Source organism: Mytilus edulis, chromosome 5 (genome assembly GCF_963676685.1).
Source record: "Mytilus edulis chromosome 5, xbMytEdul2.2, whole genome shotgun sequence".
NCBI lineage: Eukaryota > Metazoa > Mollusca > Bivalvia > Mytilida > Mytilidae > Mytilus > Mytilus edulis.
In genome coordinates, this window is record NC_092348.1 from 54199684 (window position 1) to 54218806 (window position 19123).

A 19123-nucleotide genomic window follows, 5' to 3' on the forward strand; every position below is an offset into this window, starting at 1 on the left:
ATTGAAAGCAACCATTCGAATTTAACGAAAAAATTACCAGAATTTGGATTAGCTTTCTAATTTAAAAAAAAAAATTCTGATGATCTAAGCAGTTTCCTTACAACAGCTATGTTAATCATATATGTTCAAATAATTTGAATAATCTGACAAGGGAAGAATAGTGTGACCGTGGATGCTTTTAGGTAATAATATCGGACACTGTGATGGCTTATGTCTGCTTGTCGGCATTGATATTTTTGAATTGAAAATGATGTAGCGAATTATTTTTATAACATCATTCGCTTATATAAGATTTTTTTCTGAGATAAGTTTCAATAAGACGAACGCATTAAACTAGTCATTACCAAGTAAGTAATATGACAGTTATTATCAATTCCTTTGATGTGTTTTAGCTCTGGATTTTGACATTTGCTAACGGACTTTTTTTCCTGGGAGAACCTTTTTATTACGTCTTAATTCATAAACCCCGACTAATAGACAGGTAAATTTGAGACCGACAGGCAATGTAAAACATTATTTCTAATCAACTACATATCTAAACTTAATTGGCCAGTATCGAGTCATATAAACGTTGCAAAATAAAAATAATACTTTACAACAGTGTCCGAAGCGCTTTCTGGATTTACCATTTTAAACATGTACACTAACCTTTTTTCCAACATATACTGTATACTCATTTGTTTGTTTTGAGAAATCGTCCAATATGTACATTTTTATGATAAATCTAAAGGAATTATCTTCATAAGAAACATACATAGAATTCTATCAAAAAGTTGCTTTAAACTAGTCATTTAATACATGAGCCAAATATTTCTTATCTTTATATTTCCATCGATATTTTTGAATTGAAAAACAATGTGAATTATTTTTGTAACATCATTTGCTTATTAAAGATGTTCTTTAAGATAAGTTTCAATTAGCCGAATGTGGTTGTAACAAATTTTCATAACATTCACGAAAAAAAAATACAACTATTTGTAGAATAAATTGGTTTTGGAAAAGGGATATAAATTGCGGAAAATAGAAATAAAGACATTCGTTATGTGTTTTTGGCTTATTGCAACGAGTTTATTCTAAAAATACTATGAAATAAAGTGACATTTTATTTTATAATGTTTCCTTCTAACCTTTAAAAGTATTTGCTTTTGTATTTATTTTTGTGTTTTCTATCAAGCTTAAGCAAAATCTGGTTTTGGATGTAGTGTTACAATCCCATTATAATAATTATATGTTAATACGGTTGTCACTGTACTTTTGATGATTTTCATTAGCAGCAATAGAATCAGTTTTAATAGTTATCAAAGGTACCAGGATTATAATTTAAAACATTCTTATGTGTTATGGTAAAGAAAATTAATCACCGCCTTCATTTATTAGATTTGATTTCGTTCAACGTAATCAGTACGATATTTTACGTTTGAAGTTAGATTCAAAACAAACCGGACATAGTTTTATAATATAGTTAATTGCTACCTTAGTTTGATATTAATAAGTATTAAAATGTGCTTTGTTATTAAATGCTATATCAGTATTTAGTTCAAATATATAATCTTAAATCAATCCTAATTCTATCTTATTCATTCTTATGTGACGTCATTTTTCATTTTTTGATGATCGGTTTTACAAATTCAAATGACGTCATTTTTTCGTCTTTTTTCAGTTTCAAATAGGACGTCACTTGGCGTAGAGGTTTAAGTCTACTTTTGTGTTTCAGATGTCTGGTTATGTAAATGTATTTCAGTTGTTTCCTGTAATTAGTTAATACTTCAGTTTTATCATGTACATCTTTTGAATATTCATTTTATAAAATTTACTGTTTGCAAAAGTATAAATTATTCTAAATTATAAGGATTTTCAGGTAACTAACAGAAAACCCTTGCCGTTTTTGGCACAACCTCTTTGATCTTTTGGTCCTCGATGCTGTTCAACTTTGTGCTCGTTTCGGCTTACAAACTTTTGTATCTGGGCGTCACACGTAGGTCTTGTGTGGACAAAGTACACTTCTGGCGTATTAAAATTTTGAACATGTTGCCTTTTGTTGGCTGTTGTTCGTGTGATTCTTTGTCAATTGTGTTCTCCAATTTATTTATATTGTAGTCCTGTGTTGTCATTTTGATGTTATATTTCACATGGCCATAAAAGTGCGAGGTTTGGCATGCCGCAAAACCAGGTTCAACCCACCATTTTTTCCCTTTAAAAATGCCCTGTACCAAGTCAGGAATATGGCTCTTGTTATATTATAGTTCGTTTCTGTATGTATTACATTATAACGTTGTGTCGTTTGTTTTCTCTTATTTTTGAGTGTAAATTCACATTGCGATAAGACGTGTCACGGTACTTATCTATCCAAAATTCATGTATTTGGTTTTGATGTTATATATATATGTTATATTTGTTATTCTCGTGGGATTTTGTCTATGTGTGTTACATTTTAGTGTTATGTCGTTGTTCTCCTCTTATATTTAATGCGTTTCCCTCGGTTTTAGTTTGTCCATGGATTTATGAGTTTTGAACAGCGGTATACTACTGTTGCTTTTATTTATATTGTATTTGATATAACTGACCGAATCTGATATTCATTGGTGTATGAGCGATAACATCATAAAGTCAAAGTATGTAAAATTCTCAATTTTATCTTCATACTTAGTAAAGATACTTAATAAATATATTTCAGCCATTGCGTCACATCTTATTTCTCATTTTCCTCTAGTCCATGTCCATTCACAAGTCACTAGTTTAAGAATATGAACAAGTTATAGGAATATAAATTTTATATATAGGCATATTTAACAAATTCAAGTTTACCAGGTGATCATTTTCATTTATGAAATGAAAAAAAAAATAATGAAGTGCATGGACGGAATATATTGGGACTTTTTCAACGAATCATATAGCAGTCTATTTCTTATCCGAAGCCTGGTCTTCCCCATCTCTGAACAGGCCTATGTATGTGTCTTGCACGGTTGTGGTTAAGTTGGTGTCTTGGACCACCTGTAATAGAATAGAAAACAATCTGTAATCCACTTGTTCCTTTTTTGAAGTTTAATTATATATTTGTTCATAAAAACTTCGTCATTTTATACAGCAGTCAAAAACTACATGTCGTTATAAAAAAAGAAAAGTGTTATTTCCCAAAGATTAAAAACATAAAAGTTATATCAGTAATACTAAACTTAAGTATCAGACGTATCTTGTTTACCTATAATGAAAGTTTCTGAATATTTGGGATTATTCGGCCAGCAGCTCAGGGTAGAACTCCCTTTTATATATTTTTGTTTACCTTTTTGTTGTTTAATTCTAATAAAATATTCTTTAATGTTAAAACTTTTTTTCAAGTATCATTTGCATTCTTTTTCTTTTATATTTTGACTTATTTTCACTAATTCAATGCTTTCTTGCTCTCATCCATGCAACATAACAATCATTGAAGTTTATATAGGATGGTTATCTTTTTTCAGGATTTTATTGTAATTTTGAATGAATAAGATAATGTATGCCTTAAATAAGAGAAAATATGTCAAAACATTAAAAGAAAATGTTTACGAAAAATCTTCAAACAGATTATATATAGAAAAAGGGTCCATTTAAAACTGTGTAGATATATTGATTAACATATATCAACCTGCTGATTAAGATCCGCTTGAGACAGCTTACAATGCGAAAACCATCGAAAGTGAAAAATATTGTGACATTGAAAAGTGGTAGAATATCATATTTCTCTACTTATTTGATAACGAATACTTTCCGCATTGCGGTTAATTGAATAAGACAACTTTATTAGTTTGTAGTTTAAATCAATCAAACACCTCCGATTCCTCCATTACCACCACTACCTACCAACACCACCACCAACACAACCACCACCTACTTTGTAGACAATGTGTATCTCTATCGAAATTTTCATACCTTAGAATGCGTGTTTTATAAAGTATATAAATAATGGAATATAACTATCAAAATCGTAAAACTCAAAGACATATATTATTTTATTTTCATTTCATTTTTTTAAATGCATTTTGTTTATTCGATTTACAGACGGAAAATTAAAACAAAATGCTTGGTAAATTAGATAATATATTTCTATTTGAGTTAAGCATGTGCAGTCAATTCCATGTAGTAAATATACGTAAATTACGACTTAATTGGTGAATTGCAAAATAAAACACATAATATGTCTATCAATCATGTCGTGCGATCCTAACTTTAGATGTTTTATTCATGATTTACTCTGATTCTCTTAAGTCATATAAATTACATTTAATATAAACTGCACAGAAAATACGTTTTTTTAATCATTAAAATACAACATATTGGAAATAAATTGTCAGTAAATAAATCATTTGTTCCAAATGAAATGTTGAATATGATTTGAGTAGTATCTTTATAAATCAGTAAAATATTGATAATGAGTAAGAAGAGTATCTAATTCAAAGTATTCTGATAGGTTTTTTTTGCTACTGACGAATTAAGCTTAATTTATTCCCTTAGATTTGTAGTAATAGTGATAATCGTTGCAACCAAAAATTGAAAATAATATTAAAAAACAAAATGTTATGACAGTGAAAATTAAAAGATTTACACCTTTCAAAATAATGGCAAATGGGGTTTGTCAAGTAAATGTTTGATTTTATTTAACTTATTGACATAATAACTACTATCACTGTCAAATACAATTTTTAGTTTATGATATTCAACAGAATTTTGTCAAAAAAAACTGTGCAAATGCCTCATAATGAATTATATACAGTCAGTTTCGTATTTTATCATTAAAGAATTAAGTTGTTGTTGTTTATTTACACTTTTTACATTGTGATTCTCGCTAATTAAACATATATTTTGTTTATTTGATCCAAGGTGAACAATTAATAAAAACTTTTGGTAAATAGTGTTATCAAAGGTAAAGGTTCATTAAATGTTGTAGCTTGTTGTGATGTTCGTACAGTGACAGAAACAATAGTTTATTGAACTTTGTGTAATACTCCGGGAGACATCGGTTATCCCTGGTGAATACCTATTGCATTTAGTGACGTCAATACAGAGATATGACAGTAAATAGCTTATTTCCTTGTTATCATTCAGAGGTTCCCGCTTTGTGGTATTGAATACACCATATGCATTTTACATTCTATTTTAACTCTGACATTTATAACACTATTATATATTTGAGGAGACAGTACAATAAAAAAGCATACGTATTAATCATGTTCAGTCTAATGTCTACCTTATATTGCAAGAAACACATTGAAGACAGATCGTAATTACCATTTAAACTGTAAATCATTTTGTAGTAGACTACAGCCTTTGTTAGTTTAAAATGATGAACAACCTTTTCTACATTTAGAACTTAAGTGTCATAGATATAGGTAACACCAACCACCAATGCGTACTCATTACTTGTGTAATATTATAATGTTACACCTTAAGATTGGAAGAGTACCGAGGTGACCGCGCTAAAAAAATATTTAAAAACCCACATGAAACAAAAACAAGGCTATTACTATCAATAAAACTCATACTAGCTCAACATTTTTTGGATGATAGAATGATTTGTTTTTACTCGTTACGCAATATGTATCAATGAAAAAAATGCATTTTAAAGATATTTCTGCCAAACAGCAACTTTAATCAAAGTTGTATACAGTTTTGTTAAATCAGATGCAGGTTTTGTGGTCGAGATTAAAATTGTGTCACTAGTCAAAAATGCTGCTTTTTATTTCATATTAAAACTCATTTTTTTATAAAATTGTCAACAACTTTTTTTTAGACGTTATGAAATTTTAACTGTTGAGGTCCATAAAAGCTACTGGTTATTTTTTAAAGACAATGATAAAATATGTTTATAGTGTGTAATTAGAAAAATATGTTTATAGTGTGTAATTAGACATCAATCATTATTAAAATACAAAACTTGAAATTCGGGTGTAAAGGGGTAATAGAAAAATTCCGATCGGTTCCTTCATAAAATAAGACAATTCTAACAAACCACCCTATGTCGCTTAGTTACTAAAAACATGAAAATCGAGAGAGCAAAATCTGCTTTTGTACAGATAAAATTATTAAATGGATTCACATCAGATTGCTATTTTAAATGAAAATAATTATTATCAAATTGCATTCCTCTATCGAATTTTACTGACTTTATTAAAATTCTAGCCCTATTGCTATTGTACAAGACCCCCATACTACTTTATGTGTTATGAATTACTTCATTATCATGTATTATTTTCCCGGTTAGAAATTCAGATTTGTTTTAACATTTATTTTCTTTAAGTTATCAATCAAACAAATGCTACAAAAATTTTTCAAAAACCACATTTCGGATAAGAAATAGATATTGAGAATCATTTTTTCTTCTTCGTATGGATATAACGGATTTAAAAAGTAGTGGAACACTTAAGACATCTGACTGTTGTTGATATTACATGTGATGTATTGCTTCTAAAAGATACAAGAGTTGAAAAATAATTAAAAAAAATAACGTCTAAAGTCAGGATAATTGTACGTTATGATTAATTACATTTTTAACCGGATTTTTGTGTCAAAAATGTCGGTTATTGATTTGGGGATGTACGGCGGGCGGGCGGGCGGGCGGGCGGCAACCAAATGTTGTCCGTGCATTTACTCATGAAGCGTTCAACCAAACCTTTTAAAATTTTAATATGTTGTTACTGACAACAAAATGGAGGTCAAGTTCAATAATGACGATTTTGACTTTTACCGTTCAGGAGTTACGGTTCTTGAAAGTTTAAAAATGTTGTGTCCGTGCATTTACTCATGAACCGTTCAACCAAACCTTTTAAAATTTTATTTTAGATATTTTCAAAATCCTAGGTAGGTGGACTTAGTAATTTTTTCTTACTTTATGCATTAAGGGCACACAGTTTGTCCTGCTAGAGGGTCATTTTCTATCTAGTTTATATGTTGTTACTGTTGACAACATGGAAGTCAAGTTTGATATTGATAATCATAAATTTTACCTATTAGGAGTTTTGGTCCTTGTAATATTGATAAATGCCAGAACACAAATAAATGTTAAAGAATCCGGTTTACTGTCATTTTGACAGCTCTTGTTAATGCTTAATTTGGAAATTCATCTGAAGTCAAAATATATTAATATTAGGTACATCTAGTTAAATGAACATGTTTAAATAAAAATATTTGATCACATATACGAAGCAATCTTTTCGTGTTTAGCCTGTATAAGGAGCTAGAAATGTTTTGAAAATAAGTTGAAAATAAAATCCAAAATATACAAATTTAAAATTCAAAATTCAAAAAGCGGTGTTTTTTCTGGTTTAATCATCGAGTATAATTGAAAATAAAAATGTTGCCAGGAAAAAAATATTATTAACATGATAAAAAGAAATGGCTGGAAACCGTGATTGTGAATCCAAAGGCTCTTATAAAACCAGAGATAAACTCATCATAAAAACCAGGATTAAAATTGTGTACGCGTCTGTTCGTTTCGTCTACAAAAGACTCAACAGTGACGCTCGAAAAAAGGTAAAAGAATAAAAAAAAATAAGGTACAAAGTTGAAAAGCATTGAAGACCCGAAATTTCGAAAGGTTTTGACAAATACTGCTTAGGTAATATTTTTCCTGGGGTTGAAAATCCTTTGCATTTCGAAAATACGTCTCAATGTCACAAATACGCAGTGTTCACTAAAGTGTGCGACGTGTTAAAACTTTTTTGCTGGAAACCATCGTCAATTACTATGTTAAGTCTATATTTACTTTGTTTTAACTAGACTTCAAATTTTTCTATTCAAAGAACATATTCTTTTCCAAACCTCTGTATCTTTTAAAAATTATAAATTCTAGTTTATACATTTTATTGAGAATTAACAATACAAAACTTGTAAAACATTTATTATATAAAACACATTAAAATAAATAAGTATTTACATTTATATTATTGCACATTGTCCAAAGAGACATTTCACTTGTATAGTCTTTTGTGGTTTACATATAACATCTGATACATTTAGAACTTTGATAATTCACAGATATACCACAGGACCTTCTTTGATAGAGACAAATCTTCCCTCGATGTCAGACAACAATTCGAATTAAAAATGATCCTCGCTTGACATTTGACACAAGTTTAGAATCGCAATTCGAGTGATACATGTGTAGCAATGCCACAAAATAGATTTTTTTGTTGTCTTAAGGATCGAGTAAAATGCATACAACATTGTTTCGAACATTCATTCTTAATACAACCATCATAACCATGCGTTTAATACAAACATGTTCAAAAAGGGTTATCCTCATTAGACAATTATTAAGGATTTCTCTTGATATTTTGTTACATTGAATCATGTTTTTAGGTAGCTGGATAACCCTTTTTGCAATGTCACAAATAGTATAAAAAACGAGTTAATAAATACACATGCAAACAATAATCGTTCCAACTTGTTAGCCTTGTCACATAAGGATTTGTTAAAAGGTAGAATATATTTGATCATAAAAACATCTTTTATTTGTGCAAACAAACATTCAGATTAAAATTTTAAATCATCTCTCAATCCATTTTTATTCAAACAAAATGTCCACCTCTTTGTCAGATATGAGTTCCATTGCTAGATCTCGGGCTTGTAAGACTTACATGTGAACAATGCAGAATGTAACTGAAAATATTGTTCACATTTGTGACTTTTTCTCATATTGATCAAATAGGCTAGTTTTGCGTTCTTGCTCTTGAAATGGACACAAGATGATAGAAAAAAAGTAAATTATTTATTCTCAAAGACTCTCTTGGATTTTATACCAAATTAGTAATAGAATTGCTTTATATGATCATATATATATCCTATGTGTGTTAATTCTCCAAACTACCCAGAAAACCTGCCTCTACTTCCGCTGTTATATTCTTCGTCTGTGCAGTGGCCTTTGCCGCGTTGGCATTTTCCTTCTGTAATATCATAATGTCCATAACTACAAGTTTGTATATAGTATTTCTTGTAAAAACATCTTGCAAATGTATTACATTTGTTTACACATGGATAATTGACCAAATTTTCACAAGGTGCTCTGCAATCATCACGTTCAATCATGCATCCTCTAATTGCACATTCTGAAACAAAAATAAGATACCCATTAAATGCAATTTTAGAGTATAAATAACTTTAGAAAGAACCAGTAACATAAATGTATTAATACGTTTTTTAGGAATAACTTCCATCAGAACTAAAAGATTTAAAAAAAAAAACAACAGATAAAAGTATTTTGAGTCAATTTTTAGTGAAGCCATGCTTATAAACAGATAGTTTGAAATTTGAAATCTGAGATGTCACTGCAAACTGTCGCATATCGAAGCAACTATCCATAAAACGAAGCCAACGAACACAATCATTAAGGAAAGTTTAGTTATCAAAATAATTTTATCCTATTTATCAATGGTGCGATGATTGCTGTAATGATTTTTTTTTATGTTCTTTGGTTAAAGGAACTTCGGTCACATTTAAACTTGGTTTATTAAGCATAAGTTGTAGTGGATAAATCTTATTTGTAGATTTTAAAACATCTTTTGTTTACAAAGAATATATACATGTAGTTTAAATCTGTGCAGGTGTATTGTGGTTTTATTGCACGTTTTAGCTGTGTCCATCGTACAAGAACATGCAATTGTGTTTTTTGTTATCCCTTTTCATTACAGAAGGAGTACACAAAGCTGTTCCATGATATTACTTGTCAATATAATACTTACTTTGCTTTTGAGGTGTTTGGGGCAATGACAAGCTAGCATCAGTTTGTTTATTTGCTACACGTGGTCCTTTTGGTTGATTGTCTACTGAGGGTCTACGTTTTGGTGGTGGTGGAGGGAGGTTCTGTTTACGTGCATGTTCCCAAGGCCACCTGTTACTGTAATCACAGAAGAAAGAGACGTATATTTGATCAATGTTGAATTGTGGACATGATGCAGAAGATGTGTAATTCCAAACGTTCATAACAGAATTTCCAAAATTTCCACCATACATTTTTGGGAAACGTGGAACATCGGAAATTCTTAATGCACCAGAACACGGTCTGTAGTAATCAGTTCCCGGGATTAAACACGTAGCGTGACATACTCTCCCACATGAATCAAAAGCAGAAATTACGACATCAGATGGATCGTGGATTTCTGGTTTCTTCACCGCAACATATGCAACTGACATGGATATAGCTAAACGATGATCAATAACTGCATACTCCCTATATGTCCCATCATAATTAAGTCCATCAGATTGTATGTACATTTCACCTGCACCGCTAGTGGAACTTTTACAATTTCCATAGTTTTCTGGTCTACCTGGTCTTATGTATTTGTTCATAGCTGAATATCCAGATGGAGCATAGATATCTGATTTTGATGCCTGCTTTCCATTGCGAATTGGGTAAGATCCATAATTGGTGAAATCTGGTGGCCGTTGATATGTTACTCTAATTGGTAAATAAACCCATTCTCTTGTGTCACTTTTACCATTTACACAAAAGTTGTTTTGTACAGGTTTGTGTAATGTAGGCTTTACTTTTGGTGGTTTTGGTACATGTGGCTTTGGAGTTGGACAGCTGCCGCCTCCTGTGTTTCCTCCTCCGGTGTTTCCACCACCAGTGTTTCCACCACCAGTGTTTCCACCTCCTGTGTTTCCACCACCAGTATTTCCTCCACCAGTATTTCCTCCTCCAGTTGCCATGTCATCTTCATATTCTTCCAGTGTTTTTGACACACACCTAAATGCACCAGCTACATCAACACACTTTATATATTTAGAGCCACAATCCTGATTATTTCTACTACAAGTTGGTCGAGGAGCATACTCATATATGTCTCTAGTAAATTTGTCGTCCAAACCATCTTTCATTGTCATACTTCCGATCCCCATTGCCTCCTCTGGTGCATGAAATATATCTCCAAAGAATTCGGCAGGATAATCTACCTGAGGGTCTATTCCATTCCGTCTTTGGTTGTCTCTAAACTTTTCCCATATAAGATCCACAAAGGAATGATGCATAAAAAAGATAGGATCATGGGCAGCTGTCTCAATAATTCCCATCTGACCATCAATCCAAACATGAGGAGGTCCGTGTAAAAACTCCATGTCATGCTCGGGTAATGCTTCATCTCCACAAATTTCTCCATATCTTGTCCTTGACGTAACATTTATAAAGTCTTCTTCGCTGTAAAGTTTTCCAGAAACTCCAATATTTCTTGTTAAAGGTCCAACAGCAGTTTCCCAGTTTTTGAATGGACCTGTTGTAACTAATCCATCTCCATTTCCCATAAATTTGTCAGTCCATAAGATAGACTGTGTAGCGTCTTCCATATAGAAGTCGAGAGTTGAATCCCAATAAGGAAGCGTAACGGTAGGATCAACTTGCATCATAGCCTGTTCATACCTAAAAAATATCAGTGAGAAATATTTTATTTTTACTTAAAAAAAACACTTGAACTGTCTTTTTTAAAACTAGGGTAGTTACGCCCTTTAATTTTGCAAACAAAACCCAATTGGTAAAGTTGGACTAACATGCTGTATATAGTTATTTTATATGAGCTTATTGACATTGATTGTTCGGTTGTCTTTAGTAGTCGGGATTTTTTTTAAGTCTTGAACAAATACTTGTACATCAAAATACTTTACATTTGAATACTGTAATCTGAAGCATCAAATCATGTGAGTCCATCTATGCATTTTAATTGAACAATTTTTTTTTTTTTATGCACTTCAAACAGTTGTATTGTAAATCAATCAACATAATTTCATATTAAATTTTACTAAGCTAAGTGCATCATAATATTCAGCGAAGATTATCATACGTACATTATCAAGAAAGCTCTGTGCCACGGGCCAAATCCACATCCACCATGAGCCCCCAACTGTTCACCAGAATGAAAAGCTGCCAACAAACCGAAACGACTGATTGATTCGTTGTCGACTTGTTCCTATAAAGATGATATCATGTTTGATCATATATTTAATTATATTCATAGATATAGGAAGATGTGGTGTGAGTGCCAATGAGACAACTCTCCATCCAAATAACAATTTATAAAAGTAAACCATTATAGGTCAATGTATGGCCTTCAACACGGAGCCTTGGCTCACACCGAACAACAAGCTATACATGCCTGTATATGAATAATAAAACCTAATTTTCTAACAAACAACTTTTAAAGACAAAATGAGGGAAACACGAATGATTCGAATTAAACTGTAAAACAAGAGGTATTTGGCAATTATACAATATTTCCCTATTTTCCTATACTATAAGGATTATGATATACTTATTTTTATTTAAACATAGGGTCCAGCTTTCTTTGAACTTTTGTGTTCGCATCTTAGCGAAGAAAATGATGCTGGTGTTGTTAGCTGAGCTCTGGTTTTCTTTTTCTTAAGCAAACAATTGACTCTTAATCATGAAAAATTCTTTATTTTTTCCAGCATTTTCTTTGTTTTGAACAGTCCATTAATTCGCATGGAAGTGCGTTTATTGACATGATTAATTTCTAGTATTATACAAATAAAAAGAAAACATGGCATTTTAAGACAGTTAAGTTGTGTGATAGTGTGGAAAAATGTCATATCCTGCAATTCTTAAATCAAAGTACTTTAACAATGTCAAGAATGTGCAGACTACTTACATTTGTGGATTTCAATGTTGTAATTGCATTAAAGTATTTTTCTCGTTCTTCGTCAGTCATCATTCTTATTTCTTTTCTCTGTCTTCTGGGGGGCTTTCCTTGACCTTCAGCTTGTCGCTTTGCTCTAAGGTTAGATTCTACTCCGTCCATATTTCCCTTAAGATAAGCGTTATTTTTAAGACCAAGCAGTTTTCCTTTGTATTTTCTGTCCGTTGATGTTTTAAGTCTGTATTCTTGATAACAAGAAAAGTGGATACTGTATCCCACACTCCTGGCTACTGTAGTCTTATTGTAGAAACCGTTATAACAACGTGCTAATTTAACAGGGACGTCAATTTGTTCTACTTTAGAAAAAGCATATGGCAGCCATATACATATACACACACAGATTTCATGTATAAAGAATCGCATCTGAAATTGAAAAAGGTTAAATATAAGATGTATTTTGTTGCTTTATATAACTTGCGTTATATTTTCAATTTTTAATTTTATTCTTTTTTTCTATTTTATTTGCTAGTTCATTTGTGTTCTCATTTACTTAGAAAGAAGAAATTATCAATAATTCCATTTAAAAAATAGCTACACAATCAAAATAATTTCCGTTTGAAAAATAGCTACATGGTCAATAATTTTCGTTTGAAAAATAGCTTTAAATGGTCAATAATTTTCGTTTGGAAAATAGCTACCAAATATGTGCCCTTAGACAAAATAAAATCTTTAGACCCACAGTTTATTTGTATTAATCAAATAAAGCATGAATAAAAATAATGTAAAACTATACCTTTGGTTGGTTAATCCGAATTTCTAAAATAATGCACACATTATTTGAACCTTTAAATATTTTAAATGCAGAACTGTATTATTATTAACAAATTTAACATATGGAAATATTCACAGACTGCTAGTATTTATTAAATGTGTCCTGTACAGGGAAATAACATTGGTCCAATGAAAAGTCTTATATCAATTACATAAAATGACAATCGTATTGTAACATATCTACGTAGATGTGACAAAATCTGACAATGAAAACTACAAACTTTTGATTGATGGACCCACGTTGTACATCCGTCTATTGTTTGATACACAAAAAAATGTGTTCGTTTCAATGCGATTTAAAACATTTTAGCGTATGTGAGTTCTTCTCGCCCCTCCCAGATTTCTGGTAGGGTTTCATCTTTATCTCTTTTGTAGCGTTTGGTCATAACTTTTCTTCTATTTCTTTTCGGTTATATTCGTTCTTTTTTTTATATTAGACTTTTAATTACTTTATTGCACTTTGGTATCTTTTCTCTCTCTCTCTCTCTCTCTCTCTCTCTCTCTCTCTCTCTCTCTCTCTCTCTCTCTCTCTCTCTCTCTCTCTCTCTCTCTCTCTCTCTCTCTTTTTTAAGTTTAATATTTATAACTTTATGGGATAATCGAGATCATTTTACTCATAATTTATTTCCGTTTTAATCTTTATGTTACAACTCACTATTTAGCAAATACCAGAGACACGTAGTGTAGCGTTGTAAATTGAATATACAAAAACATTTTGTAACCTTTTTTAAATACTCTTAACTTGAATTGCCAGGATTCCTTGACTTGCCAAGATATATAAGATTTAGTAAGTAGCATAAACATTAATAAGACATTATTTTATGGGTTTGTGTAAATTGTTTAATCAAGGAATTGTATATCTAAATATACAATCTTTGTTTTTTTTTATTAATATGTCGTTAACCCCTCGGCGTACAAATGTGTATTTAGGAATAAATTATTCTTGAACATAGATTTTTTTTCAAATATTCATTTCCATGTTTAGATGCGATATTTAAAAAAAAATCTAAAAAAAAATATACATCACTGGACAAATATCAATATTATCAGTCCAATTTAAATATGTCTTGACATGTCTATAGATTTCAATTCTGTCGGTTTTATAAAATCGCCCATTTTACGAGTTCTGTATCAGATTTAAAGTATCATTTTACTTCACATACATATTATACTAGTCCAAAGATTCTATTTTGAGATCCTAGTTTGAGATCACCTGTACTTTTTGGTGGGGTTCGTGTTGTTTCGTCTTTAGTTTTCTATGTTGTGTCGTTTGTAAGTTATTATTTTTTTGTTTGTCTTTTTTTCTTTTTTGGCCATGGCGTTTTCAGTTTTTTCGATATGCGAGTTTGAATGTCCCCCTTGTATCTTTCGCCCCTCTTTTTTTTTATCCCGGAATACTCTGCAGTTATCTATATATTGTTCTGTATTGTATGTCGTATGGTTTAGTAGTTAGTTTTATTGTCGGGTATATCATGAAACTGTAATTGAATTCTGAACCAAAAACTGCTACTCATTCATTCATTATTTTTACATCATGGTAATGAAGGTTATTTTTATAAATCTAATGACCTTGGTAATAGAAAAATAGAAAATAGATATGTCAATTCATGTCACTGGCCCACTGTTAATATTTTCTTCATTATTATTCAAGAGTTCTTGTCAAAATAAAAGTGTAAATAAAACGTCATGTGTAAATCATACAGCACATTGGACTTCTTTGTCGAATTGCATTGAATAATAATTACAATAGTTAAGAAAAAATAGTTACGCATTTCGGAAAGACTTGCATGCAAAATTAACATTAAATTGTGTTATGGTCTGTTGATGGATGGCTGTCTACTAAATCTTAGTTCTTAAAATATAGTTTCTTAAATATACATGTTTCGCGATTTAAAGATAATAAGCCATGATTTGCGGCGATTTAGAAATTATCTGTCCGGGTTGTAAATACTAAAGAACAATTATAAATTTTGAGGAATAAACTACTTCTACGATTACTAAAATATATCTCTAATCTCCAGATTTATCTTCTGTTACATATTATAATTTAGTTTCGCTATAAAAAAAAATGTACTGATACTTTCATTACCATTGGGAAAATTAAGCGACAAGCACTAATTCTAAATTTAGACTATATTTACGACCACAAAGTCATCGTAAATGGGTTGAATATATATTTGTCCCTCTCTTACGTTTGAATTGACGTTTGACAGATAAATGTTATAGAACAGGGATTTTTTGCTTGACTTGTGTATGCATAAAAGGTCACGTAATCTTTGTTTATATATATTCTTGTTTTTTGTTTAAAGACTCCAGTTAAAATTGCTTTGCTGTAACTAAGTGTTGTATCATATTCGAAATTTACAATAGATTTTTAATTCATTCAAGTTATCTTCTACGTCATTTGGTCACCGATGGAGAATTGTCTCATTGGCAATCCTAACACGTCTTCTTATTTTTATGAATACTTAACCTTCATAGCCTCAAAGACGAATATTTGGTTCCGTCATTTCTCTCATTTCGTATGAAAACAACACTATGTTTTCACATTGTTTGTGTACTTTGTTTACTTGAACAAAAATGACAATATAATATCTTGAAACATTGATAATTAATATATAAGTAAAAAATATTGTTCTGTGATAGACAATTATGATTGAAATTTGCAACAAAAAAATCAAAAATAATTGCTATCTAGTTTGAAATCTACATCTTCATATGATACTGTCTTCATTTCAGTAGTCAATTTTAATCGAAGTTTTGTGTTTTAAGTTAAAGTTTCAGATCCACAATTTGAATATTATTTTTTTTAATTCGCAAATATAAACTCAATGTATGTTTTTTTTCGTGTTTCCTGTTAATAAAAATGTGATGATCATGGTCACTTCCTTTCATTTTGTATAAATAAAAATAAAATAGCATTCAATTCTACGATAAAGATTAAATAAATTGTTTTAGATGTACGTTTACGGAATGGCTGAACAGAGCGTAGCATGCTACGTTCGTTAACTGACTTGTCGACATGTTTCTCTCTGGCACATATTTTATTTACAAAAAGAGGAATTGAATTGAATGAGGATTTCGGCTCATATTTGAAGTTGATTTTCACTATTTTGTATCCTAGTTTTCACCGTCTTTGTGTTTCTGACCAATATCCGCTGATACAGTTTGTCCTTTAATTGGGAGTAGTCTACGTTTGCATGCTGCTATTCTTTTAAAAAAAAATGCTGTGATATGACAAGTTAGTTCCGTTGAAACTTTATGAATCTTTGTAGATGGGGAAGAAATGCAAAACTTTTTTTCTTACTACTAAAGTACTGTTCTTGCAAATACTGTTCTTGTAAATGCAGTACAGTAACAGACAGCTACTGCCTACACTTTAACATTAATGTATTTTGATTATTTTTTTCTCCGTTTGATCATAATCTGCTTTTGCTTGAGAAGGTTCTTCGGTAAATTTAACAAAACCTTTACTTGTTAATCTTTTGACTGATATAAAGCTTTAAATCAGCTTTGAATTTACAATGTTCAGTTTATTATGTTTTCTTCTACATCTTAGGACTTCTAAGCTTCCGTGTATTCATTCCTTATTTATGTTTAGACGACCTCTATAAATTTCACTTTGATTTTTAACCGAATTTTGTATGTTTTGTAAAGTTCTTTTAAGCAGTAAAAAAATAAATGCATATTCAAACATTTGTTTTTGGTAATTGAAAGTACAGTCGGGAATAACGTAGTGTACATTTGGTGAGCTCTTAGTTCAATAGAACGATGTCGGAGAACCTTCTTACAGTGCTTTGAAATAAGAAAGAATACGCTAAAAAGTTTTTAAGCAAATCGAATCATCTCTTATTTATACAGTTGGATTGCTGTCTCGTTGAATTTCAATCCACATTTTCATTTATCCTTACCCTTTATCAAAACTTTAAGTAGAGCTAAATTACAAATGCTTGCTGGGTAAGACTTTGGTTTGCTTGCATGCTTTGTTTGTATTATAAACTTTAGCTGAAGCATTTTAATTAAGATTGACATCTGCAAACAAAATAGATAGGCATAGTTAAACCTGTATATATATATAATACTTAAATTTAAGTACAATATACAAAAGGCAAGCAAGCTTACATAAGTCTTACTATACATGCATTCGAAAATTAGCTCTAAAATAACAGAACATGTCTTGGTATTTTGTATTGGATAAGTTCTTAATTTGATTAATGTTTTGTAGAATATGCATACAACTACAAATATTCATACGTTAAAGTATTTTTGTGGGGATTTATATAATTATGTTGAATATACATATGGCTGGTTAATTTTGTTTTCCCAAAAGTAATGAGATTTACAGTTTTTCAGAGATTAAAAAAAAACTTTACAGAAAGGAGACTGCAACATTATTATTTTACGATTGCTTTGCTGTTGGCACTTCTATACAGACGATACAATACACCCCTCATGTAAATATGTATAAAAAAAGAAGATGTGGTATGATTGGCACTAAGACATATCTCCAAATGACGCTGAAATTTACAACTATAGGCCCTATACGGTCTTCTACAACCGCATAGTCAGCTATATATATAACAGGCCCCGGAATTACAAATGTAAAACAATTCAAAACAAAACAAACGACAATCCATGAATCACAGGCTCATCACTCATCACATAGGACAGGCACATACAGAATGTGGCGGGGTTACACTAGTTTGAAGGCGCCAACCCCATCTAACAAAACACAAACTGAACGCAGAAGGGTACTTGTACATCACAACAACAAAAAGACATATATCAAACTTGGGGCTTGCTCATTCAAGATAGATAAAAGATTGACCATTGTAAACAGGTTGTGTAGTCCTCTTAAGACCTAGAATTTATCCTTTTTGTTTTGTTTTATCAAAGTGTGGCCGATTGTAATCTTTTTTTTAACAAACTTTCCTTAATTCTGTGTCTGTTTTGCATAAATTTACGTCCGTCAGACTTGAACTTATCTTATGATAAGTAGAACAAAATATGGGTTAAACACAAATCAAAATATTATTGTAAATATGTAACAAGTATTTCCTTCTTCTCCTTAGAAATATTTAATACCTGTGTCATGCAAAACTAACTTTTTTATTTATGACTTATGTAATTGGTGTAGAAATATCACATACGTTGGTAAGATAGTTTGTATGCGTGGGGTTTTACATTTCCCGCATGTTTAAAGACAAATGCAATAAACAGTCTTTTCTCATTTGTGCATTAGTAAGATGCGTCAAATATACAACCAATAATATGTTTGAATATAGAGTATACATAAGTATAAGACATATGTTTCGCGGCTAGTACGTATATACAGACCTATTTATTTTCACGTTAAAACTTGTAACTTTAAAATATATATGTAGTTTCGACGAATTAAAGAATAAATCTGATGATTTGTATACTCGCTACAAAGTTAATATCAATTTTTAGAAAGTATGATTGATTCATTTGAACATAAATTGTACGACGTTGATAAAGCATTAAAATATTAATTCGATTTCAATGGGAAAACCGTCACCATATTATACACTCAAGACCAAAAGTTTGTACGAATCAACTTCAAATGGGCCTAAATAGTACATTTCAGACATTTAAACGTAAAATGTATTTGAAAAAGACTGGTTGTGCTCACTGCTGTAGGCTGTACTTTGACCTAT

The 19123-nt window shown here is 30.7% G+C and overlaps 1 protein-coding gene across 1 annotated transcript; it reads right to left on the reverse strand.

Moving 5' to 3' along the window:
* Positions 1-2753: 2753 nt before the first annotated feature.
* LOC139523909 (uncharacterized) lies at positions 2754-13538 on the reverse strand. The gene is made up of 6 exons (XM_071318303.1): positions 13408-13538; positions 12627-13037; positions 11806-11927; positions 9711-11383; positions 8853-9077; positions 2754-2991 (listed from the first exon to the last, which is right to left on the reverse strand). The coding sequence occupies exons 2-6, from the start codon at positions 13035-13037 to the stop codon at positions 2906-2908; spliced, it is 2517 nt and encodes an 838-aa protein (XP_071174404.1). The 5' UTR covers positions 13408-13538; the 3' UTR covers positions 2754-2905.
* Positions 13539-19123: the final 5585 nt, after the last annotated feature.

Bases quoted from the DNA above. Each gene is read 5' to 3' on its own strand.
- LOC139523909 (XM_071318303.1), bottom strand. From the start codon at position 13,037: ATGCGATTCTTTATACATGAAATCTGTGTGTGTATATGTATATGGCTG. The intron at 11,928-12,626 runs GTAAGTAGTCTG...TCATCTTTATAG, and splicing joins CAACATTGAAATCCACAAAT to GAACAAGTCGACAACGAATC. The intron at 11,384-11,805 runs GTACGTATGATA...GATATTTTTTAG, and splicing joins CACAGAGCTTTCTTGATAAT to GTATGAACAGGCTATGATGC.